General features: G+C 38.7%; 1 protein-coding gene across 2 annotated transcripts in view; it reads left to right on the top strand.

Moving 5' to 3' along the window:
• LOC137675690 (adenomatous polyposis coli protein-like) overlaps nucleotides 1-26,957 on the top strand; it is a 256,623-nt gene that overhangs the window by 212,555 nt on the left and 17,111 nt on the right. The window contains exons 7-11 of one of the 2 annotated variants that reach the window (XM_068421864.1): nucleotides 211-294; nucleotides 16,357-16,461; nucleotides 21,251-21,349; nucleotides 24,962-25,340; nucleotides 26,612-26,707. In XM_068421864.1, the coding sequence (XP_068277965.1) occupies nucleotides 211-294; nucleotides 16,357-16,461; nucleotides 21,251-21,349; nucleotides 24,962-25,340; nucleotides 26,612-26,707 (763 nt within the window). The remainder of the gene's footprint in view (nucleotides 1-210; nucleotides 295-16,356; nucleotides 16,462-21,250; nucleotides 21,350-24,961; nucleotides 25,341-26,611; nucleotides 26,708-26,957) is intronic. The other variant, XM_068421865.1, reaches the window with a different exon arrangement.

Here is a 26,957-nt window from a genome sequence, read left to right as displayed (position 1 = left end):
TTAAAAACCCAACTACCCATTATATTTTGAATGTTTGCAGTCATGCCTGTTTTTCTATTGTCAAGAACATTTGTGGAATTACCACATGAATGAAGTAGTTCTGTTTTGCAGTCAGCTATATTTGCAATGAACTCTTCTCATTGTCATTCTATACAGAAAGTATAAGGAATTTTTTTTAAAAAATCAAACATGAAAATACATTCATTTCAGGTAAGGGTGATGAGGATTCAACAAATAGAGAAGGACATTCTTTGTATACAACAGCTCCTGCAATCACAAGCAGCTGAAGCAGAGGTTAGTGAGCAATTTCTTGCCGCCTTTTGATTAGAATATGTATCTTTTTAAAAAAGCAAATCTACTTAAACGAGTTTATTGGTGGGCAACACTATTTGTATTAGCAAGTGATGTCATGGTTCATAAATTAGTCGATATTTGTAGGCTGTAGCTGCCTTGGGAATAAAATTTGGTAGCATGTTACTTGCTCTGTTAGCAATGAACTGAGGGTGGAAAACTTGTAATATTCTTTATGCTACTGTTGAATTTTAATAATTATATATCAGTTAAAAGTTTAACTAGCAATTTCAATAAAAAGGTCAAAGTGCAATGTATTATAAAGGCTGAGCATTGATTTTTAGCAAATAATTATAACAGTTTTGCATGTCTTTCTAAATATGAATCTCTGATAAGCAGCTTCATGGTTTGCTTATCTTTTGAGATAAGAAAAAAAGAGCGAATATAGTTTCTGTCAGACTTCATTAGAGAAGCCTTGCATATTTTTAGTGTTTAAGTATTGGGTTCTATATTAAGAAGTACAAGATAATGTTTCCTGTAAATGGCAAAGTCCATAATAGTAATTGTCATTAACATAGCTGCACTCACAGTGGAAATTAATTTACAAGCTTAACTCTTTCTCATACTTGTAAATTAACTGTAAATTGTATGTTGGACCTGAATATTTTATTGTTTGTCTTTGCCCAAAATAACTATTGTGAAAGTTCAGGACAACTTTTGAATTATTAAGGGATAGAGATTTTTCCCACGGTAGAAAATAAATTATTTCACAGTTCCAGTTTTTGGGGGAAAACCTGGTATTATAAGTGAAGCTGACAGTAGTCTTTTGACATGTTAGCCAGTCCAGCTGCAATTTTTTGATTTATGCCCTTGATTTCTGCTTTTAAAAATCACTAAACATTTTGGAGAATTAAATTATCAGTTTATTTTCCTAACCTTTTCATTTAATTCTGTCAGCACACTTACTTGTGGTAAAACACAGATTTGATTTTTTGGAGGAAGTGACTTATGCTTTCATAGTAAAATATTTCCTACTTTGGTTTGTATAAGTCTCCTAAAATCGGACTAGCAGACTTGCACAGTTGCATTAAGCAACTGAATTAAATGACAATAGCATCAGGCTTTGTGGTCCGAACAGTAATGGAGTCTGACAAGACGTTATAAAAGAAAGCTTTATTGAGGCAGTAGGAAAGATGAGCAACAATGCACCCATACAGTGACTCACCCAATCACTGACAGCATGTGCAGGATCATAAGTGATGCCCTGGCTCTGGTGGACTGCCAGGGACACTTGGTGTCTGGGTAATCTGGCAGCAACAGCCAGTTGTGGAAATGCCTTTTGAATGCGGTTAAGAGTCATGCCGCCCCTTGGCTCCACCAATGGCAGTGTGATTTGAGAGAATCATACCTTATGTGAATAATGTGGGTGGCATCCTGCCTATGCTGCCAATATCAGTCAGGGGCAGGGTGTCAGGAGGCAGTGTGTCAGGCTTCCAGTTTCCTAATAAAACTTTTATGTTGTATGGATAGAAATTGTTGCAGAGGTATATAGCAACCACAGGGAAGGTGCAATCTGGTAGATGTCAGAAATAGGCAATTATAAGATTTAATCTCTAGGTTTTTTTATGAAATTAAACTCTGTGCATTTCATAAGTAATTTTTAGCAAAATTACATATCTTTCCTCCCTTTCTCAAGTAACCTTAATTGAGGAGATACAGTAGATTGCATCTATTAAAGCTTGTTTCTAAAATAATGAGCTCCTCTATTAGCTATAAACCTTTTTTTGAATTAATATATTTAAATGTCAAGTATGTAGTCTGGAGACAACTTTATTCTTCAACCAGAAAAAGAAACTAGGATTCTTATTCTCCAGCAGTCATTTGTCAATAGTTTGCAAAAAGTTTTAACATCCTTTTTACTGAGCTGTTTTCTCTGTATCTTGGATAATAGCCTCTTCCTGTTCACAGACATTCTTTTAAAGCAAATCATGCTGATTAGTGCTTTGGATTTTCAAGGTATTTGTTACTGACCTGGCCAGTGACCAGTGTGGATTGATAAGGTTACCTATGATGGTATTTCTGTTTTCCCAGATGGTATAAGACATACTTATTTTTAAATAAAGCAAAAATATATTAAAAATAATAAAATTGCTTAATACTGAAAAGTTAGCAGTGTAAAACAACATAGCCTCCTTTAGTGTAAATATGATACACTTGTTAAATACATTTAGTCTTTACTACACAGTATGTAGGACTTGGCTAAATTCAGGGCATTGAATAGAAGGGGAATGGGACAGTGATAAGAAAAGAGGATACTCTTCTGTATTTAAAGCCTAGGACTATAGTCCAGGAAGGTCAGAGCCTTGTCCATGTTCTGCCATGGACTTTTAGTGAGCAATATTATTACAGTATAATTTTTTATTTTCAGATAACTCTACAAGATGTTTCTTTGCATAATGTTTGTAGTTTTCTCTAAAATCAGTGGTACTCTTGTCATGTGACATTTAGACCAAGATGTGCATCTTTATTTCAGAATGAAAATACATTTCATTTACTTTTTTTTTGTTCCACCGTTCAATATTAAAGTTGATGTATCTTTTCAGTAAAATAAGAGGAAAGCACAAAAATTACCAATCTAATGTACAGGTTTTCTTGGCATAGAATGTCTTGTTTGTTATTGGACAGATATAACTAGTATAGTTTTCAAAACAATTTGAGGATATTTTCAAAAAATGTGTTATGAAAGCTTTCAAAATGCTTCTGAACAAAAAATGCCCAATTTATTATTAGTGATCTGATTTGTATTTATTTATTTACTCGAAGTTTAGAGAGAAGTTGGACTTGAAATCTGTAATTCATTCTGATGAGACCATAGTTAGGGATAAGGAAATCAACTGTCACCTATGGTGGTAACTATGTTGTCACCATCAGGTGATAAAATTGCCTTTTTACCACCTAAGTTTCAATCAATTTATAAGGAGGTCACAGTTGACTAAAATGATAACTTTTGGAGGTAAAATTGTAAAATGAGGCATCTGTGCATGCACACCACTGTGAAAGCAGTTCACTATCACATTATCAAACAGCTGTCAGCTTCCTTAGTAGGGAAACTAAGCAGTTCAATAGTTGAAAGTCCTTTCTCTATGCCTTTACCACATATTGCCTTACAACCTCCCTATAGTTGCATTCGAGTGTGCAACACCTCATTCATATCTGCTCCCTTGACATCTCAGATTGCAGTCCAGTAGTGTGGACACAGTTCTGGAAATAAGAACCTTTTGGTAGAGAAAAATATTATGCCACATAAGGCTAGTCTGATGATGAGTTTCAGAAAAGGGATGGGGATACATTTTGAAGAGCAATTTGGTGGGTACCTGGGTACAGGCACTTAAAAAGTTGTAGAGTAGTGCTGAAAGGAGAAGAATGAGTTGGTCAGCCAATTGAGGAGGTACACAACCTCAAGGAGAAGGTAATTTACTGGCAGAGAAGTACTATAAGATATGGTACTCTCAAGAGAAGAATTTTACTAATTTTCAAAATTAGTTAAATATGTCTGATACTGTAGTACAAGTGGTATGAACTTAGTCTGAATAGCCTTAAATAACTGACTGCTGTGTTACCATTGCTTTCTCATTACAGATTTTTTTCTCTCTTATTCTGGAAAAAATAGCACAGTATTTTGGACTCTCCTCAAGGACTCAGAGTAGTTTTTGTCTCAGTTCTTCACTCCAGTCCTTTCTCTTATTTGGCCTCTGAATACATGGAAGTTCTTTAATATATCAAAATTTTCTTGTGCGTCTTATCAATAAAGCTTCTGGATGGGTTGGTTGTACATTTACACATTTTAGGACAGAGTTAATGGGGTACTGGTGGTTGAGGGAGTAACTACACACCTATTAATACTACATAGTGTGTTTTAAATCATTTTGCCAAAGGATGGCCATCTCCTGTGGTGTCATGGTTTAACCCCAGCTGGCTACTAAGCACCACACAGTTGCTTGCTCACTCCCCCCGGTGGGATGAGGGAGAGAGTCAGAAGGGTAAAAGTAAGAAAACTCGTGGATTGAGATAAAGACAGTTTAATAGGTAAAGCAAAAGCCACACATGCAAGCAAAGCAAAATAAGGAATTCCTTCACTACTTCCCATCGGCAGGCAGGGGTTTAGAGCCATCTCCAGGAAAGCAGGGCTCCATCACACATAACGGTTACTTGGGAAGGCAAATGCTGCCCCCTTCCTTCTTCCCCCAGCTTTACATGCTGAGCATGATGCGTATGGTATGGAATATCCCTTTGGCCAGGTGGGGTCAGCTGTCCTGGCTGTGTCCCCTACCAACTTCTTGTGCACCCCCAGCCTACTCGCTGGTGGGGTGGTGTGAGAAGCAGAAAAGGCCTTGACTCTGTGTAAGCACTGCTCAGCAACAATGAAAACATCTCTCTATTATCAACCCTGTTTCCAGCACAAATCCAAAACATAGCCCCATACTAGCTACTGTGGAAAAAAATTAATTCTACCCAGCCAAAACCAGCACATCTGGGTAGCAACTGGATCTAGTTCTGAAATTGCCTGGTGCAAGAAGAAAGGTAGTAGCAGTCATATTGCAATGTCCATTTAACTGAAAAATATCACAGAATCAACCAGGTTGGAAGAGACCTCAGGGATCATCGAGTCCAACCGTTGCCCTGACACCACCATGTCAACTAGACCATGGCACTAAGTGCCATGTCCAGTCTTTTCTTAAACACAGCCAGAGATGGTGACTCCACCACCTCCCTGGGCAGCCCATTCCAATGTCTAATAACCCTTTCTGTAAAGAAATTCTTCCTAATGTCCAACCTGAACCTCCCCTGGCGAAGCTTGAGGCTGTGTCCTCTTGTCCTATCGCTAGTTGCCCGGGAGAAGAGGCCAACTCCCACTTCACTACAACCTCCCTTCAGGTAGTTGTAGACTGCAATAAGGTCACCTCTGAGCCTCCTCTTCTCCAGGCTAAACAACCCCAGCTCCCTCAGCCGTTCCTCGTAGGTCAGACCCTCCAGACCCTTCACCAGCTTGGTCGCCCTCCTCTGGACTCGCTCCAACACCTCAACATCTTTCTTAAAGTGTGGGGCCCAGAACTGGACACAGTATTCAAGGTGCGGCCTCACCAGTGCAGAGTACAGAGGGACGATCACTTCCCTAGACTGGCTGGCTACACTATTCCTAATAGAGGCCAGGATGCCATTGGCCTTCTTGGCCACCTGGGCACACTGCTGGCTCATGTTTAGCTGGCTGTCGATCAGCACCCCCAGGTCTCTTTCCACCGGGCTGCTTTCTAACCACTCTTCCCCCAGCCTGTAGAGCTGCATGGGGTTGTTGTGGCCAAAGTGTAAGACCCGGCACTTGTTCTTGTTGAACCTCATGCCGTTGGTCTCGGCCCATCTATCTAACCTGTCCAGATCCCTCTGTAGGGCCTTCCTCCCCTCCAGCAGATCGACACTGCCACCCAGCTTGGTGTCATCTGCAAATTTGCTGAGGGTGCACTCAATCCCTACGTCTAGATCATCTATAAAGATATTGAACAGCACTGGCCCCAGAACTGAGCCCTGAGGAACACCGCTAGTGACCGGCCGCCAGTTGGACTTTGCCCCATTCACCACCACTCTCTGGGCTCGGCCATCCAGCCAGTTTTTAACCCATCAAAGAGTCCACCCATCCAAGCCCCAGGCAGCCAGTTTGTCCAGGAGGATGCTGTGGGAGACAGTGTCGAATGCCTTACTGAAGTCTAGATAGACTACATCCACAGCCCTGCCCTCATCTACTAAGCGGGTCACTTGGTCATAGAAGGAGACCAGGTTGGTCAAGCAGGACCTGCCTTTCATGAATCCATGTTGGCTGGCCCCGATGCCCCGATTGTCCTGCATGTGCCGTGTAATGGCACTCAGGATGATCTGTTCCATCACCTTGCCTGGCACCGAGGTCAGGCTGACAGGGCTATAGTTCCCTGGATCATCCTTCCGACCCTTCTTGTAGATGGGAGTTACATTTGCTAATTTCCAGTCAGCTGGAACTTCTCCAGTTAACCAGGACTGTCGGTAGATAATAGAGAGTGGTTTGGCAAGTTCATTTGCCAGTTCCTTCATTACTCTGGGGTGAATCCCATCCGGGCCCATAGCCTTGTGGGTGTCCAACTGGCACAGCAGGTCACTAACCGTCTCCTCCTGGATTATGGGAGGTTCACACAGCCCCCCATCCCTAACTTCAGGCTCTGGGGGCCGAGTCTCCTGAGGACAACCGGTCTTGACATTAAAGACCGAGGCAAAGAAGGTATTGAGCACCTCTGCCTTTTCCTCATCCCCTGACACTACACTACCCTCCTCATTCAGCAAGTGGTGGAGGCTCTCCTTGACCCTCCTTTTGCTGTTGATGTATTTGTAAAAGCTTTTTTTGTTATCTTTGACTGTAGCAGCCAAATCAAGCTCTAATTGAGCTTTGGCCCTTCTAATCTTCTCCCTACACGACCTGGCAACATCCCTATAGACCTCCCAAGTTACCCGACCCTTCTTCCAGAGCAAGTAGGTTCTCTTTTTTTTCCTTAAGTTCTAGCCTAAGTTCTCTGTTTAACCAAGTCGGTCTTTTTCCCCGACGGCTTGCCTTCCTACACACCGGGACAGCCTGCTCCTGAATATTTAACAATTCCCTTTTGAAGCATGTCCAGCCTTCCTGGACTCCTTTGCCCTTCAGGACCGATTGCCAAGGGACTCGGTCCACCAGCCTCTTAAACAGGCTCAAGTCAGCCCGCCGGAAATCTAAGGCAGAAGTTCTACTCTTGCCCCTCCTTACTTCCCCCACTATCGAAAACTCTAACATTTCGTGGTCGCTACTCCCAAGACGGCCACCGACCCTCACATCTCCCACTAGTCCTTCTCTGTTCACAAACAACAGGTCAAGCAGGGCCCCTCCTCTAGTGGGCTCATTTACCACTTGCATGAGGAAGTTGTCCTCCACACATTCGAGGAACCTCCTAGATTGCTTCCTCTCTGCCATGTTGTATTTCCAGCAGACATCCGGCAAGTTGAAGTCACCCACGAGTACAAGGGCCGGTGACCGGGCGGCTTCCGACAGCCGCTTGTAAAACGCCTTGTCCGCCTGCTCATCCTGGTTGGGTGGTCTATAACAGACTCCCACCGTAATGTCCGCCCTGCCAACCTTCCCCCTGATCTTCACCCATAAACATTCAACCTTGTCATCCTCACCATCTTCCTCAATTTCAACACAGTCCAAGCACTCCCTAACATACAGTGCTACCCCACCGCCTCTCCTGCTTCGCCTGTCCCTCTTAAAGAGCTTATAGCCATCCATAGCAGCACTCCAGTCATGAGAGTCATCCGACCACGTTTCTGTGATGGCAACCACATCATAACCTTCCTGCTGTACAGTGGCTTCTAGCTCTTCCTGTTTGTTGCCCATACTGCGTGCATTGGTGTAAACGCACTTCAGCTGGGCTAGCGGCCTTGCCCCCAACGCAGGCCTGTCACCCCTAGGTTCATTTGTGATCTTATCCCCCTCCCCCATCGAACCTAGTTTAAAGACCTCTTGATCAGCCCTGCCAACTTCTGGGCCATAACCCTTTTCCCCTTCTGATTCAGCTGTTCCCCATCCGGCATAAGCAGGCCCGGTGTCATGAAAGCCACCCTGTGGTCAACAAACTCAAAATCCCTCCTACGGCACCAGTCTCTTAGCCACGTATTAATCTGTTGTACTTTCATAGTCTTTTCCCTATTTTCACCAAACACCGAAGGAATTGAGGAGAATATCACCTGCGCACCTACCCCCTTTACCAAACGCCCCAGGGCCCTGAAGTCCCTTTTGATTGCCCTGGGACTTCTCTCTTCAATCTCATCCCTACCCACCTGGAATACTAATAGTGGGTAGTAGTCAGAGGGCCTCACCAGTTCAGGAAGCCTCCTGGCAACATCCCTTACCTGAGCCCCAGGGAGGCAGCAGACTTCCCTGTGAGTTGGATCTGGCCTGCATATGGGGCCCTCCGTTCCCCTTAGCAGGGAGTCGCCTATAACAATTACTTTTCTTTTCTCCGTTTTGGAGCTGGTTGCAACCCTCCTAGTTGGTTTCTTCTGTTTACATAGCCCCGTAGAGGGTCTTTCACCTAAATTTGTGTCTTCCTGACGCTCAGGAAGACGCTCAGGCTCCAGTACCTCATACCTATTCTGCAGGGGGATGTGGTGCTTCATATAAACATGAAGCATTCATGATATTTTTATACTGTGCCTAATATAGCAATACTCAACTTGAATGTGCTCCTTATGTTTATAAATATTTATTATTAAATATCATAGCTTGTCTACTGATTTAATTGGCCGCTAATTGCGGAATCTAAGTGTAATATATATTGTAGTATATGACAAAATATAATATTGTACCATAGAAAATAGCTTTGGGAGATAAATCAGTAAAGAAACTTTTAAGACGTTTTAAAGGTTTGGTAAAGTTACTAACTCCTGTAAATGCTATTAGAAAAAGTTTGAGGTAATTTGCCTACAAGTGATACTACCTTCCATATTCATGAGACTTCTAGTATATATTTAGTGAAATTTTAATAAGATTTGCAATCCACTATAGAGTTAGTCCCCTCCAAAGATAGAATGTTTGGCTGTCAAGTACAAATCTGAAATTGCGTTATAAAAACCCAAACCCCACAATATTTTCTTAGCAAGTATTTAATACGGTGGTTTAATTTGTCATAGTGGTCCAGGCCTTTCTATCATAATATCTGTCATTTGAAATATGTGAAGTGTTTCCATTAGACAGTGTTGCTGCAGATAATTTATTCTGTTCAGAGACTGTGCTCAGCAAACTTTAAACTATTTTGATAAAGCACTGTGATGGATAGGAGTTCTCTTAATGATTTGACTTACAAGATTTTTTTTTTTTCTCCTTTATGACTTAACTGTAACAAGATATTTTCAATCTTATGGTTTCTTGGTTTTGTTCATTACATTATTCTCTTGATCTTACTACATTCTTACACCTGTATGTATATAGTTTTTGTACGTACTGTGAAGTTACGGTGAAATAAACATTTTTTGGTATCTAAGAAAATAATAGTTTATCTGCAGTTTTCAACACACAGAAAATAATAAGGCACAGGAATATTATGAAAACAAAAAAAGAGTCCTTTGCCTGAAAAAGACATTATTCCTAATAAATACACAGGGGACTACTTTTGCAACTAATTTTTACAAAGGACTACGTAAAATTATTTGTAATTGGTTATCTTAGCAAAAAGAATCAAGGCCTACTATTCTTGCAAATGTCACACTGAGAGATGTGTCTTTTTTTCTACTAGTAAATACAGGGAAATTAACAATTGATAGTTCCTGTTTACTTTAAAAGCATTTAGAGCATAGTGACAAGGTGGGGGGAGCCTGTCTTCCTGAATAGGCACTTGCAGTCTTTCACCATTTTGCTACAAAAGCAAACAAGCATACTCATAACTTCAAAACTCTTCCTTTTATAGTGTCATGCTAGAATTCAGGAATGACAGAGGGGCTCTAAACCCAGCTAATGCCTAATGAGAATGATCACTTTTATAATTTAAGAACTACAGAGAAAGGGATTTCTTCAGAAAGCAGAGAGAAAGGGAGATTGTAATAAGATTTACAGTATTTCAGTTTTACCAAGCCCTTGCAGATAAATCATGAGAAGTAGTTTTTCTTCCCTGCATCTAGCAATTTCACTTTGACTTGAAAGATTCCACTTTGGAGCGTTCAATAGGCAAATTTAGAATGAAAAAGCCCATTGTTACGACCTGGTCGCAACTAGTTCATAAATCCCTTGGAGTAAATTAAGGTGAAACGACACCAAATAACTGGTATGCTGGTATGAAATTAAGAACAATTTATTAATACAGGGAAAGTTGCATGGTTGTAAGTGTCTTGGGTTTCTAAAGGCATTGAGAAAAGAGAGAAAAGGGAAAAGGAAAAGAGAAAGAGGATAGAGACTATGAGAGAGAGGAAAAGAGAGATCACCACCCTTGGATCCAGCGATGTAAGTTGTCTGTAGAGTTGGCAAGTTGCTTGCAGAGCTGCTCCTCTGGTAAATCGCTTGCAGGATCGGTCCTCAGGTGGCGGGCGGGAGTGCGCGCCAGCATCCCAAGCAAGAAGGTCTAAATACTTTAGGTCATTTGCATGCGAGATAGGGGAGGGTGGTAACATCTCCCCTCTCTGCTCGCTTCTCATGCTAATTGGGACGCCTGCGCTTTGTAGTCTTAGATTGTTCTCGAAATGAGTCGGTGGTCCCCCAAGGGGTGTCTGGTGGTCGTGATCCCCTAGTCGTGGTGTCCGCTGTATGACCCCGCTTCTGCACAAGCGTAGTTGAGGCCTTGCAAAGTTGTTGCACATGTAGGCTGGCCCCAAGAAAAAGATACCATCCCGCCTCCACAGGACTTATCTCTTCCTCCAGCCAGAGTTGTAAATCACAACAATTAAGGCACAGCAGGGGTATTGTTCTGTTCCCAAGGCCCTTATCTCTTGCCAGACTTGCAGGCCTCTGTAGCACCCATACCCTCCTCCAGCCAGAGTTGTCAAACAAGTTGTTTAAGGCATACAAACTCTGTCCGTCACACCCATTCATAGAATGAGCTTGCTTAGGAGGAAAAAGGTACACTAAAGTATGAACATGGCCCATAGACTAAGCTCAAGGCAAGGCTTTTCAGAAATCAATTGTATTGGGTCTGGCTGGGATGGAGTTAACTTTCCCCATAGCAACCCTCATAGTGCTCTGCTTTGTATTTGTAGCTAGAAAGGTGTTGGTAACACATCCATGTTTTGGCTACTGCTGAGTAGTGCTTGCACAGCATCAAGGCTGCCTCTCCAACCCCCACCCCCAAAGGCCATTAGGCTGTGTGTGGGCAAGAGGTTGGCAGGGAATATAGCTGGAACAGCTGACCCAAACTGACCAAAAGGATATTCCATACCATATGACATCATGCTCAGCAATAAAAGCCAAGAGAAAGGAGGAGTGGAGGGCATTCATTATGAAGGTGTTTGTCTTCTGAAGCGACCACTACGTGTACTGATGCCCTACTTCCCAGGAAGTGGCTGGACATCACCTGCTGATGGGAAGTAGAGAATAAATCTTTTTGCTTTGCTTTTCTTCCACACATAGCCTTTGCTTTTCTTATTAAACTTATTTTATCTCGACCCATGAGTTTTTCATCTTACTTTCTCCCTCAGTCCTGCTGAGGAGGGGGAGTGAGAGAGCAGCATGGTGAGCACCTGACAGCCAGCCAAGGTCAACCCACCACAACAATGTTAATATTTCTTTTGCACTTCGCAGTCATCAGATTGCATGTATGAGATTTTGTTATTCATCCATTTCAGGGATGATTAAATGAGGACGTCTTTAAGGCCTCTTCACGCATGAGTACAAAGCCAGCTTCTGAGATAACAGACTCATAGTTCACTCATTCTGATTCACAGTTCTTCAAAAATCATGTCCCAGAATTGGTCGTTCTGTTTAATGCACTGCATCTATGTGCAATGCTCTAGATGCTGTACCATGTAGAGATTACAGTCTCTTGTTGTTTACATTCTGTGGTTCTTTAGCTAATGTGGTTGGTAGCCTATATATTTTCATCCACAAGTCATCATAGAATCATAGAACAGTTTGGATTGGAAGGGACTTGCTGGCCACACTTCTTTTGATGCAGCCCAGGATACGGTTGGCTTTCTGGGCTGCAAGCACACATTGACGGCTCATGTCGAGCTTCTCATCAGCCATCACCCCCAAGTCCTTCCCCTCAGGGCTGCTCTCAATCCATTATCTGCCCAGACTGTATGTGTGCTTGGGATTGCCCCGACCCACGTGCAGGACCTTGCAAGTCCTACCTTCAGTGTTAGAAGATAATGCAAAGAAGGGGCATACTTGTAGTGGTTATGCTATCTTTATAACCACTAACTCACAGTCTGACAGAGATGAATGTTAATTTATTTACCATAATGTTATATATATTTTTTAAAAGATATGAAATATATTTGAGTCATCCTTATGTGTGTGTGTGTATATATATATATATATATATAAAGAATAGAATATAACAGAGTAGAACAGTTCCAGTTGGAAGGTACCTACAACGATTATCTAATCCAACTGCCTGACCAATTCAGGGCTGACCAAAAGTTAAAGCATGTTGTTCAGGGCATTGTCCAAATGCCTCTTAAACACTGACAGGCATGGGGCATCGACCACCTCTCTAGGAAGCCTGTTCCAGTGCTTGACCACCCTCTCGGTAAAGAAATGCTTCCTCATGTCAAGTCTGAACCTCCCCTGATGCAGCTTTGAACCATTCCCATGTGTCCTGTCACTGGATACCAGGGAGAAGAGATCAGCACCTCCCTCTCCACTTCCCCTCCTCAGGAAGCTGTAGAGAGCAATGAGGTCGCCCCTCAGTTTCCTCTTCTCCAAACTAGACAACCCCAGAGTCCTCAGCCGTTCCTCATAGGACATGCCTTCCAGCCCTTTCACCAGCTTTGTTGCCCTCCCCTGGATGCATTCAAGGACTTCACATCCTTTTTTAAATTGTGGGGCCCAGAACTGCACACAGTACTCAAGGTGAGGCTGCACCGATGCTAAATACAGCGGGATAATCACCTCTTTTGACCGGCTCGTTATGCTGTGTTTAAATGCACCCCAGCATGTGGTTTGCCCTCTTGGCTGCCAGGGCACACTGCTGACTCATATTGACTTTACCGGCAAACAGCACCCCCAGATCCCTTTTTGCAGGGCTGCTCTCCAGACACTCCTCTCCCAGTCTATGCTCGTGTCCAGTGTTTCTCCATCCCAGGTGCAGAATCCGGCATTTGTTTTTGTTAAATTTTGTGCCACTGATGATTGCCCAACGCTCCAATCTATCTAGATCCCTCTGCAAGGCCTCTTGTCCCTCGAGAGAGTCAACAGCACCTCCCAGTTTAGTATTGTCAGCAAACTTGCTAATGGTGCATTCAACTCCTGTCTCCAGATCATTGATAAAAATATTGAACAGAACTGGCCCTAGAATTGAGCCCTGAGGAACACTGCTGGTGACCAGTCACCAGCCAGATGTAGCCCCATTCACTACAACCCTTTGAGCCCTGCCGAACACTGCTGGTGACCAGTCACCAGCCAGATGTAGCCCCATTCACTACAACCCTTTGAGCCCTGCCATTCAGCCAGTTCTTCACCTAGTGCACCATGTACCTGCTCATCCCACAGTTGGACAACTTGTCCAGAATGATGCTGTGAGGGACAGTATCAAAAGCCTTACTAAAATCCAGAAAAACTACATCCACCACCTTCCCTTCATCCACTAGACGGGTGACCTTGTCAGAGAAGGATATTAAATTAGTTAACCAGGACTTTCCCTTTGTGAATCCATGTTGACTGTGCCTGATGATTGTATTGTCCTTTAAATGCCTTTCAATAGCACCCAGTATGATCTTCTCCATAATTTTTCCAGGTACTGAGGTTAGACTAACGGGTCTGTAGTTTTCCCTCATGCCCTTCTTGTAAATTGGAAGACTCCCAAGACGAATAGAAGTAGTAGAAGAATCAGTTTTCAATAAATACCAGTTATCTGCTGGCTGTGTGCTATTGTTGACTACTTTGGGTCAGTATGCACAAAGTGAACAGCTTCTCACTTCAAATTACTCCAGTAACGAAAGTGGTAAAAATTCTTTTCTGTGAACTTGAAGGTTTCACATTCAAGCCCTGCTGATGTTTCATGTGACAGTAAAGTATGTGCTTGTTTATGCATGTTGTGACTGCATTTAAGGTGAGGTGAGGTGAACCCTGGTAGTAACTGTAAATAATTTCTTTATATTTATAAATTAATTTGGATGTTACGTTGACTACTTTTTGTCACGGCATACTTTTGAGAGCTTTTTCTGGAAATGGGAAGCCACCTCTTTCATAAATAGCATGTAGTAAAGAAAAAACTTATGTGACTGGGAAGAGAGGGACAGAGAATTTAGGAGAGAATTCTGCTTATGTTTTCAGGGAATTAAATAGATCCCTGTTTGTTTTCTAGATACATCAAAACTATTTAATAAATTACACCCCTCCACACTCCTCAGGCCCCAAACTTGGAACTATTATTGGAAGAATAACATATAAATAGCATCAACTGGGCAACACAGTGATTCAGAGCCTTGCTAATGAACAGTTCAGCTTTTCACCTCTAGATACTTTGAATGCTACTTTCTTCATGGGATTAAATATTATTGTTATCTAATGACGTTTTGGAAAGTTCTGTCCTGTGTTATATTGGAGGCTTAGATCTAGATTTTTTGTCAAACTCACTACTTCACTATACTATACTCAAGAAAGTACTTTGAGACAGGGAGAGTCCTTATCCTGTATTCAGCACATAGTACAACAAGGCTTATCTTGACTGGGTCCTGCTGTTGTATTGGGAACCAAAATTTCTTTAGTCATTGTATTAGCAGCAATAACAATATAATTTCATACACACTGATAGAGATGGTAAGTTTTAAAACTACAGATCAGGTTTAAAAGAATAACAACACTATATCTCCTAAAATATTTTGAGAGTTTTGCCTTGTGGTTATTCATCTTCCATACTTAAACATATAATATTAAGGAAAACATTGCTAATTATAAGTTTCAATTTTTTCATGTTATTACTTTGTTTAATGTTCTTGTGTTCTTTGAAGTATCTTCTTCCATTACTTAAACTGTATAGATTTCATTTTTTTAATGTTTATTTCTAAATTATTATTTCACATGTATTTAATCAGTTAGTTAATAGTTTCTGAAATCCTGTTGGATGTTAAATATTTTCTGGATTTGAGACTAATGTTTTTATATGAATAAAACAAATTAAGAGTGCATGCCAGTGGTACTGTATGAGTGTGTTCACCATTTTTTCAGGTAATAAAAGAAGTTTTAGTATATGTACATTGAAGAGAAGTATGTTTCTGCTAGATGTTACAGAGAAATTTGCATAAAGCAAGATGAAGCAGACTATGCTGTCATAGGCTGGACTGCTCATAAAAATTGTAAAGCCCCATAGAAATGGAATTTGATAAACCAAGTATAGTTATGCAAATGAAATGAGAGGGATACAAGAGAGTACTGTCTGTTATGGTAGTAGACTCTGAGCCAGAAAAATGAGGCTTGGCATCAAAACTAATATTATAAGAATAATCCCGCTTTGGAGATAAAGTAATACCTTTTGAATTTCAGACTTCAAGCCAGTTCCAAGGACAGAACGGTTTATGTCATTCTGAAAGACTGGAACATTTTAAACAAATTAGTGGATGATGTTGGACACTTTACACAGTATTCTGCTCAGTTATTCTATTTGCTTTATTAAGGAAATATATAAAGCCCTATTTTTGGTGTTGATCTCGTGATCTCTCTGAGTGGATGTGACAACAGTTTAATTTTCATGTAGTTGTATCAAAAATTGGATTGCCTTAAGAAACTGGAGCATATATCTGTACTAGGTTGCTGTATCATTTACATTCATTTTGATAAAATATGATTAGGTTGATCAGTAGCATATTATTTAAATTTTATTTGCATCAAAGTGGTTACTCCTGCATTGTTTGTCATTGAAATGTAGAAAGATGCGTGCTATACATGTACCCTTCTGTTCACCCAGAAAGTGTTTGTGTTTGAATGGGAATCTTAATTTAACTGTGCTAGCCTTGTCTCCAAGTAAATGCACAGATCACATTGCAGAGAAGACAGTTTTTTGCTCCAATTCTGTTATGTTTCTGATAGTGATGTGAGCACAGCTGGTAGAGAATGGTGTTTCTGTGTCTCACAGCAAATCCTTTGTCTTGCAGGACTATAATCTGAGAGGACATGCTTTGCTTTCATCTTGCAATTTTTCGAAGACACTCTGTCTCAGCTGTTAATTATTGAGGCTAAGAGTTATGAAATAAAAAACACTACTCAATGGCTTTGTGAAGATACAGCATTGATGCATTTATAGTTTAGAGAGCTTTGAATGTTAAAGTGTACTTCATTTCTGTATGTAATTTCACACACACTTGTATTAACAGAGGGCACCTCAAAGCAAGCATGATGCAGGTTCCCATGATAGAGAGAGGCACAATGAAGGTCAAGGAACAGCAGAAATCAGCATAGCAACTACTGGTACTGGTCAGGTAAATTGATTATTTTCTATGTTGATAGTATAATTAAATACTTGAAATGTACAATGCTTATATTTTTGGTATATACCTTATTGTGTTTGTATGCCTGTTCATTTTTAAAAGATTTACACTTTTCTTCATTCCATCTGGAAGTGAGAAAATTTCTTGTATTTATTAGAAAAAAATGTTTTAATAGGGTGAAGTGTAAACATTCCATAATGCAAGGAGCTGTTTTCTTTTATTTAAACGATTAATGAGCCTAATAACGAATAAACAGAATACAAAAAATACAAAAAAAACAAATAAAAAGAATTACTATAGAAAATGTATTTTATTCTAGGTGAACTGTAATATTAGAAGTATGGTTTAATTATGGGAAATTGCTCAAAATTTCACTCGAGAAATTATCACTGAAATATCGATGATTTTAAAAACAAAAATAATCAAACGGCAGGATTATCATTAATATTTTGTTAATACTTTTTTAGATAAAGCTTTGAAACAGTATTATCAATGAGAGAATCTCCTGGAAGTGTGCTGAAGGATTATATAAATGCTTTTAAATAATCTTTCATTGGCATTCCTTTTATTAGTGAAACACATTAGCATCGTATTTAGAGGGCTATGTTAAATTCTTCTTTACTTATCTTTTTATATTAATATTTTTTGCACGTTTGGGACCTCTTTCTTTGGCTAAAAATACTTTAATTATTTATCATGCACTAATTAATGTTCATTCACTTAATAATCTCCAACTGTAGCTGAGACATTCACATTAATAATTTGGACTCCTAAAACTTCACGCTATAAATTTGAACATTTAATTCATGTGTAAAATATTTGTGCTACTTTAGGGAAGTAGAATTATTTAAATCCTTCTGAAAGTATCCTGTACAAGAAGATTTATCAGAAAGAATATAAATTGTTGTTTGACTTGAGTGTTTATTTTGATTTAACATTAAGCATAGCCCATCCTTTTGCTTTTGAGAGATATTTGATCACCATTTTGAATTGTTCTCTATGCTGTATCTGAACAGTTTCTTGAGGCTCTCACTCTAATTCTTATGAAAGCTTTATTGCTTGGGAAAAAAAATAATTCAGTGCTGCTTTGGGGCTGAAAGCATAATGTATTTAAATAATTGATGTATTGTGGCTGTATTTTCTTTCTTGATTGTATGAATCAGGAGTTATTTTGGACAACAGATAGTTTACAAGGAAGGAAGAAGATATTCTCATATGCCTTGGCAGACATTATGCAAATAGACCATTCATTCTTCATTTGAGGTTTTATGTTTAGGATTTGAGCAATTTTGAACTTTGCCTCATTAAAATATTTAAAACATTTGTATTCTTTCCTCCTGGAGGTTGGTAGATCCAGGGCTCTGAATCTGTGTTCTAAGAGACATCTGGGGATTATTTACTTTTAGGGCAAGTCCGGAGACAAAAGGCTTAATAGATTGGGCATAGCATTTATTTCTGACAAACCAGCTCAATATACTTTGTTTCTTTGAGCAATCACTATTAAGTGGAGTGCAAAAAAGTTTTAACTGAATAATTTGGGGCTAATTGGTTTTGTAGTCATATAAGCAATGAAAATTTGCCAATTGAAGAAAGGATTTTTCAGGATTCAACCATGTCCTTTTCTGTACCATCTTACAGCTATCTTTTCTTCTGTTCCATTATGCTCGCTATTCTGCCACTGTAGTGAAATTTATTCAAACATTTATTTTGCAAATTTTATAAAGGAATTCAATGAGATATTCTACTTTATTAATAAAATATGCCACAAAATAGGGAACACAACCTGACTGACAGAGTAAATAGCAAGTATAGTACAACAAACAACAAATGAAAGACGGGAAAGTATAAAAAGAAAACAAGATGAAGTAGAAGAATAGGAAAAGATTTGGAAAGAGAAGGTTCTACACAAGAAGGGTCCATGTACATCTCTCTGTCATTTTCCAGTTTCTCAGATGAATGGCTACACATTTCTTATACTACTTCTTTCAGATCAGTCTTTAGGAGCCAGTAAGAAAGGTAATTGCATTTAATTTGGTCCTTCTGGCATCCTCAAAGTAGTAAGGCCAAAAATGATGGCTTTGAAGGAAATAGTTATTTGGATCAAAGTCGATACCGTTTTTTAGAAACAATAGGAAAAGTATGCTATTTCTGGCTACACTACGCTGGACTTTAATAGGTAGTGCTCCAAATTTGCATCTTTTTTGCCTTCTTGGATAAAATGAGCATATTGAACTTGAGTGGAGAATTTTGGCATGTACATATATGAAACCTGTAATCCTCAATGTAGTCTGAGGTCAAGATGATATTAATGGTTCAGTCAGTGTAAAACTCTCAGGGTTCTTTCCCATATTCATAACACTGCAGGTTATTAAAGTGAAATAATTTATCAAGTCTAATATAGTTTTCATTCTAAGCTTTATGTTTTTCAAATTTTCCCATCCATAACAGGAAAAAGAAGTGCTCTTTTACATAGGAAATATATATTGGAATAAAATAATGTGTGAATTTAAAACATTCTAGTTGTACTTATTTAGTATCCTATGCTAATACTTATTCTGGAACATGCATGAAATATTCTGGATTCAAATGGAGAATGAATTGAGTCTGTTTAAATATTCCAGTATAACTAGAATTTTTTTCTGTTATTTTTTATAATTTCTACCAGAAATTAAAAGGCAGTAGATTAAAAGACCTGTGTCTTTAAAATATTATACATTACTTGTATATACATACATTGAGGTTCAACAAGGCTAAGTGTCAGGTCCTGCACTTGGGGCACAACAACCCCATCCACCGCTACAGGCTTGGGGAAGAGTGGCTGGAAAGCTGCCTGGTGGAAAAGGACCTGGGGGTGTTGATCGATGGCCGGCTGAATATGAGCCAGCAGTGTGCCCAGGAGGCCAAGGTGGCCAACAGCATCCTGGCTTGTATCAGAAATAGTGTGGCCAGCAGGGCAAGGAAAGTGATCGTCCCTCTGTACTCGGCACTAGTGAGGCCACACCTTGAATACTGTGTTCGGTTTTGGGCCCCTTACTACAAGAAAGACATTGAGGTGCTAGAGTGAGTCCAAAGAAGGGCAACGAAGCTGGTGAAGGGTCTGGAGAAGAAGTCTTATGAGGAGTGGCTGAGAGCACTGGGGTTGTTTAGTCTGGAGAAAAGGAGGCTCAGGGGAGACCTTATCGCTCTCTACAACTACCTGAAAGGAGGTTGTAGCGAGGTGGGTGTTAGTCTCTTCTCCCAAGTAACAAGTGATAGGACAAGAGGAAATGGCCTCAAGTTGTGCCAGGGGAAGTTTAGATTGGATATTAGGAAAAATTTCTTCAATGAAAGGGTTGTCAAGCATTGGAACAGGCTGCCCAGGGAAGTGGTGGAGTCATCATCACTGGAGGTATTTAAAAGAACTGTAGATGTAGTGCTTAGGGATATGGTTTAGTGGTGGATTTGGAAGTGCTAGGTTAACGGTTGGACTCGATGATCTTAAAGGTCCTTTCCAACAAAAAATGATTCTATGATTATTTTGTACATGACTTTTTAAATGTCACTGATATGGTCCAGTAATATTTATGATTTTTGTAGAAGTTTGCTTCTGTGATTCCTTATCAGTTAGTGTTTAACAGTTAGAATATGAAGTAATTTTTCAACTTCTGGAGTTTATTTTTTATTAGGACTGTTTTGTTAAGAGGACAAGCATGATTCCAGATAAATATTTATCATCTTACCACCTATTTTGATCACAGTGGGTAACATGTTCACCTAGGTATATATAAAAGGATTAAGAACTCTTAGGAAATTGTGTCTTCCTTCTATTAGAGCTGATACAGGAAAAAGTCACTTAATACAGTGGTATAGGCTCAGGACAATGGAATGTTGGGCAAACTTCAATATAAGAAGGCACTCAGCTCAATTTTGAGACAAAATAAAGCTCACCCAGCACATCAATGAAACAAACAGAACAATTTTCCCTTAAATTGTATACTATTCAAATGTATTTTTAAGTGCCCCAAACTGAATGGAATCTTCTTGTGAGAGAGGGACATAGTAAAGGAAGCTTCACAGACAGGAAGCAGAGAAAAAGAATGAACTAAACACACACACACACAAAAACACCACTCCAAAGAGCGTGAGAAGATAAAAGGGAGGTGATGTAAGTACACAAAATAGATTTAAAAGGGGCAAAGATGTTAATAAATGGGTGTTGTTACAAGAGGTAGAAACATTATATCTACCATAGTTTCTAGAGCAATTACAGCAAATAATGTCAGCATTATTTTATAGCTTTTCATTACAAAATAGAAGAGATTCATCCATGTGTGATTTGCTTTTGATAAAGACAAGTTCAAGTAGGTTACTCCTTGTCAAGATGAATCTCTTTCCTTGTCAATTCCTGCATATCTGATGGTGTTCTGAAGGTAGTACAGGCTTATTCCTACTCACTATATAATCTGACCTAAAAGTAGAGGCTACTTTTTTCTCCCCCTGTAAAAATCATAATTCGGTTTGTTGCCAAGTCCAGTTCTCCTTTTTCTTGGTGAAAATAATTATAAAAGACTTCAATTGAAAATATAACTTCTTTGAGGTTGAATTTAGGGGAAAAATGGATAATAAAACCCAGTTTAACAGTGACTTCTAAGTTATGTTGGGGTGGGGGGACCTAACTTAACCAAAATACATACTGACAGTTCATGATTATAAATATGATTTCATCATCCAAGGCTGATTTAGGCAATAGTTGGTATTGCAGTTAGACTGTGTTATACTGAGTTGCTGTTTAAATTTTTAGGGTTCTGCTGCTCGACTGGACCATGAAACAGCCAGCGTTATGAACTCTAGTAATAACTATTCTGTTCCTCGCAGACTGACAAATCATCTGGGTACCAAGGTAACCGAAGATTACAAACCACAGGTCACTAATGCTACATTTTTACTAATACAATAACCTCATTGTTTCTGCCAATAGTGCCAATATTAGCTGAATGATCAATAAGGAAAATTTGATTGCAAGAAATTGAGTACCTAAAAAAACTTGTGATGTTGATGCATAATCCATTATGAAAACTAACCCTTTTAAAAGCAGTTCTTGGAATACCTTACTGGAGTTTGAGTCCTCAAAACAGATGGCGTTGCTAAGAAATTCAAATTTAAAAAGAAGTTACATAAGCCCTTGATGGTAATAAATGTCTGTTCATTGTCTCTATAGTAATTCAGATAATACGACATAGAATAATGGAGAGTGGAAAATGCTCGTCATGACTAAAATATTTGAATTGAATAATCATTGAAAATAGGAAATGTGAAGGGACTTTGAGGAGATCATCTAATATATCTCCCAGTAATGCATTAATTTTATCAAGAGCACTCTTGACAGCACGTGAAAGCTGTCTAACCTATTGGTAAAAGCTTTAATGATAAGCAATCTCTATCAGTTTTTCAGTTTTTACTATTAAAATTTTTAATATCTAAACTAAATGTCCTTAGCTGCAATTTCCTTCTTCACACTGGAAATAGGAGATACTCTTTCCATCTTTTGAAGCAACCTTTTATATATCTGCAGTGTGTTCTAAAAGGTTACTGAAAAAAATAGAGATGAAGCTTGATATACAATAGAGAGTGTACTCAAGATATACAAACAGCATGAAGAGAGGAAAAAAGGGTAAATCTGTAACACACAATTGAGTTCCTGAACCACTGAAGTTTATACTATCTCTGGCATCAGCAGCAATATAGATATTACCAATGTGATGCTGATCCCAGTCATCTGGGAAGCAGGACCTTGACATAGTATTAAGTTATGTTGGGCCTTAACGCAGTGTTATGTTGTAATTTCTGCCCTTCATTGTATGCGTGCACCAAATGGAGGTGACATTAGTTAGTGTCTGTCTGCTACTTCCCATTAAAAACTGTAGAATTCCCAAAAGGTGCAGACAAGGGGAGAGCCCTGAATGCAGAGAAAGGGACTGAGTGTAGAAGGAAAAAGACAAATAAATAGGTCCATCTTAGTGTGCTGTGGGGTAAGAAAAGCTTGAAATTAATGCATGAGAAGAAGGGAAAGAAGTATAGATTTTAAGCATTTACAGATGCAAAAAGAGATACCTCTGTGTGTAGTGTATATATAAAGAATATATGTATATATTTTAGAGTTTTTCCTGTACTATATGTGCCACAAATCTGGAGGCCAACAAAAAACTTTATCTTCCAAATCTAAATAACTGTGGACTAAAGCTGCTGCTTAAAATGTCTGTCAAGAAGCATGCATAAAGCAGACAATTCACTCTCATGTAAGAAATCAAGTGGATTGTCTTAATACTGTATTTGTTTTTTTTCCCAGACCAGGAAGTAAGGATCTACAAACTGAGATGCTAAGCTGTCATAAAATTGGCTCCAAGAGTATTTCAGCGGATTTTGCATGTGACCATATAATTTTATAATTTTTTAAGATTTCTATTGCTTCAGCAATTCTAGTATTTAGAAAAATGCATGTTAACAGACATTGCTTAGTCTATCCACTGCTATCCATTTTTTTTATAACTCGGTATTTGTACTCATCTTCAGAGACATTAGAATAGTCTCTGAGGAAACCAAATAAAATAATTCATTGATCTGGTAACCAGTGCAAAAATGTAGTTATTATTAGAAATCTTCGTATAACAGTCTGCAAGTCTCATTTCTTCCTTAGTTGGTATATTTTAAAGAAACATACCCACTGCTACTTTGCAATTCCCTTTGATAGTTTCTTTATGTTGTGCTATGATTTTGAATTTTGCTGTATTCTTGGCTCTAGGAATTTGGGGTTTCTAGACAGTATCTAATATTACCTTGTACATCATATTGTTCTACTAAAAGTTCACTAAAAGAACCAAACACATTTCTCAATCTAAAGCTATTACTGAAGAAAACAGAATGCAAAAGACAAATCAAATAGTGCATTGACCACTATATTATATGGCAGCCAAAGGAACCCCTCAAAAATTGCTATTTTTAATTTGAAATTTGGTGAGTTAAATGTGTAATGAGTTAAATGTGTAATGCTGTTTTTTCATGGCTTTAGTTGGACAAATGCTTAGTACTTTATACTGTATATATTATTAAATGAGCATTTGTTTGCTCCATTGTTTTTATCCCTGTAAACTTGAAGAAAGTGTTAAATTAACTCTTCAATTTTGCATTAGCTGTAAATAATTTGGCCTATATGCAAATCATTCATCATAAAAATATTCATTGGTTAATTTGAAATAGTTTTAATGGAAAACATTAAAATATGTATAAGATTTTTTAGCACAATGTATGTTAAAATTTAATGTAATCAGTCTTATCTTGTCTGGAGTAACTATTTAATGCCATACATCAAATAATTTTTCACTGAAGAGCATCTTTTCATGAAAGTATGATTCATACAGAACATACTCTTCTGAGATAGAATTAATTTTAAATATATTCCTGCATTCCCCAACTAAAGCACTTTCATTAGTATGTTTCTTTAATCCTTGTGTGCAATGGAAAGTTAGAAGTCTTTGCCATTAGTCTTGCAGATTAATACAGTTAGATATAATTACCACCCAGTTATTCTAGCCATTTAACCACTAAGTGAGATTTATTAAGATTATAAATGGTGAAGAACTAATAGTGCTTATTTAATTATTTCAAAGTACAAAACTGGGTGATGGATGGATTGAGAGCAGCCCTGAGGAGAAGGACTTGGGGATATGAGGTAGATGAAAAATTGGACATGGACCATCAATGCGTGCTTGCAGCCCAGAAAGCCAATAGTATCCTGAGCTGTGTAAAAAGAAGTGTAGCCAGCAGGTCGAGGGAGGTGATTCTCCCCATCCACTCCACTCTTCTGAGACCCCACCTGGAGTATGGCATCCAGTTCTGGGGCCCCCAGCACAAAAAAGACATGGACCTGTTAGAGCGGGTCCAGAGGAGGGCCACGAAAATGGTCAGAGGGCTGTAACACCTCTCCTATGAAGAAAGACTGAGAGAGTTGGGGTTGTTCAGCCTGGAGAAGAAAAGACTCTGGGTAGACCTTATTGCAGCCTTTCAATATATAAAGGGAACTTATGAGAAAGACGAAGAGAGGCTTTTTACCAGGGCCTGTAGTGACAGGACAAAGGGCAAAGTTTTTAAACTGAAAGAGGGTAGATTTAGATTGGATAAAAGGAAGAATTTTTTTACGACGAGAGTGGTGAGACACTGGAACAGGTTGCCCAGAGAAGTTGTGGATGCCTCATCATTGGAAGTGTTCGAGGTCAGGTTGGACAGGGCTTTGAGCAACCTGATCTAGTGAAAGATGTCCCTGCCCATGGCAGGGGGGTTGGAACTAGATGGTCTCTTCCAACCCAAACTATTTTATGGTTCTATGATTCTATGAAATTCTTGCACCATTATATAAATACCTTTTCTTTTTTGCTCATGCATGCTATTGAGAACTTTGTTTTAATTTGATATGTATTTTTTAAATGTAATTATATTTTTAAAATCATTTGACCTGCAGGTGGAAATGGTGTATTCATTATTATCGATGCTTGGTACTCATGATAAAGATGACATGTCACGAACATTGCTAGCGATGTCTAGCTCCCAAGACAGCTGCATAGCTATGCGTCAGTCTGGATGTCTTCCTCTCCTCATCCAGCTTTTACATGGCAATGATAAAGACTCTGTGTTGTTAGAAAATTCCCGTGGTAGTAAAGAGGCCCGTGCCAGAGCCAGCGCAGCACTGCATAACATCATTCACTCCCAGCCCGATGATAAGCGAGGCAGACAGGAAATCCGTGTGCTTCATCTCTTGGAGCAAATCCGTGCTTACTGTGAAACATGTTGGAAATGGCAGGAGGCACGTGAAGAAGGCATGGACCAAGACAAAAACCCAAGTAGGTTCTGTAAACCATATAAAGATGTTTAAAAGATATTTTGAAAGCAGTGAATTTACAAAAAATTCAGCTTTAATCTGACTTATTGTTGAATGTATGTAAGGTTTCTTTTATTTCTATATTTATTCATTTATTTATGTATATTCAAGTTGAGGTAGTATCAGGAAATAGTATCTATTATAGATACGATATCTCATTTATAAACTTTTTCTTTAAATCATAGGTGTTGGTATGCTTTCCATATATAATTCTAGTGTTTTTTATTTATAATCTACAAATTAAACATAAATTTCTACTCATTGCTATTTTACATTTGAATGGATAATGAAATATATCTAAATAACTAATCCCAAATTGCTCTTCATTCAGATGTGTTCAGAAGATAAAAATTTCATCTAGGAAAGGGATAGAGAGCACAAATTAAATAATCTCAGTCTGTTCAGTATAATGTGAAGTATTATTTAGAATGTGAAACATAAGAAATAGTTCAGTGTTAAAATGCCAGAGAAGTGACAATTTAAGCGAATTGGAGTTTTCTCATATAACAGTTGGGGTTACTCAATAACTGCTTTTCTGAAGTAAGGGAGGATTAAAGTTGCCATTTTGTAAATATATGCTGTAGACATCTATATCAGAAGTACTCCTGAAATCACTGGGCTCTATTTTGGATGTTGGATTTTACTGCAAGAATAATTTTGTAGAAGTGGGTCTCTGAATAAGATGTACCAATACAATTTGTGCTTTAGGGAAAGTCTAGCTCACAAAATTATGAACTTAAAAAGTTCTGTTATGAAACAAAGGGCTTAATTAACCATTCATAAGGACATAACACCCAAAGAAACAGCTTCACCTTAGGTGTTGTATTATTTAATGCTGCCAGAAAATGTAAAGTTACTGATTTGTTTCACTGATTATTATTTTTCAAAGTTAATTAGATAATTTTTTTGTACTTGAAGTCATATTTTTTACTTAATACATAGATTCATAATTATCCCAAAATCCTTTTCCATAAAGAGTCTTTTCAGCTTCAGGTATATTTCTAGTACATATATGTAATCCTGGTTGGATGTGCACATATTCAAACCTCTATGTACTCACATTTATTAGTAATGTTCTTAATTAACTGTCTGTTCTTGAGTTACTGGGAAGATACAAACCCTGAAAAAACCTGCACTTTATTTATTTTAAGATTAGATTCTCTTTGAAAAGTTTATGATCTAGATGAAATCATACACCTAAGAAATACTAATAGTTACCTATTTCCTGATCAGTGCCAGCTCCAGTTGATCATCAAATCTGTCCTGCAGTGTGTGTTTTGATGAAACTTTCATTTGATGAAGAACACAGGCATGCCATGAATGAGCTTGGTAAGACTAAATGTGTTTCTCTAACTTCCTTTGAGATGCTTCCTGAAAATGCAGACATTCCTTTCTTGTATACCTCACTGAATATGTGGCTTTTTTTTTTTTGTTAACCACTAGTTTAAACTCTGATTGATGCAGTTTAAATGAACTTATAGCTACACTATTTCCTAGTGGATGGGTTATTATGCAAGTTACTCTTGTATCTGGCATGAGCTGTGATTTTTGGAAGGGTATTCGTATCCTGGAAATATTT

The sequence above is a fragment of the Nyctibius grandis genome, chromosome W (genome assembly GCF_013368605.1).
Source record: "Nyctibius grandis isolate bNycGra1 chromosome W, bNycGra1.pri, whole genome shotgun sequence".
NCBI classification, from domain to species: Eukaryota; Metazoa; Chordata; class Aves; order Nyctibiiformes; family Nyctibiidae; genus Nyctibius; species Nyctibius grandis.
This window is presented reverse-complemented; position numbering and strand designations above follow the sequence as displayed.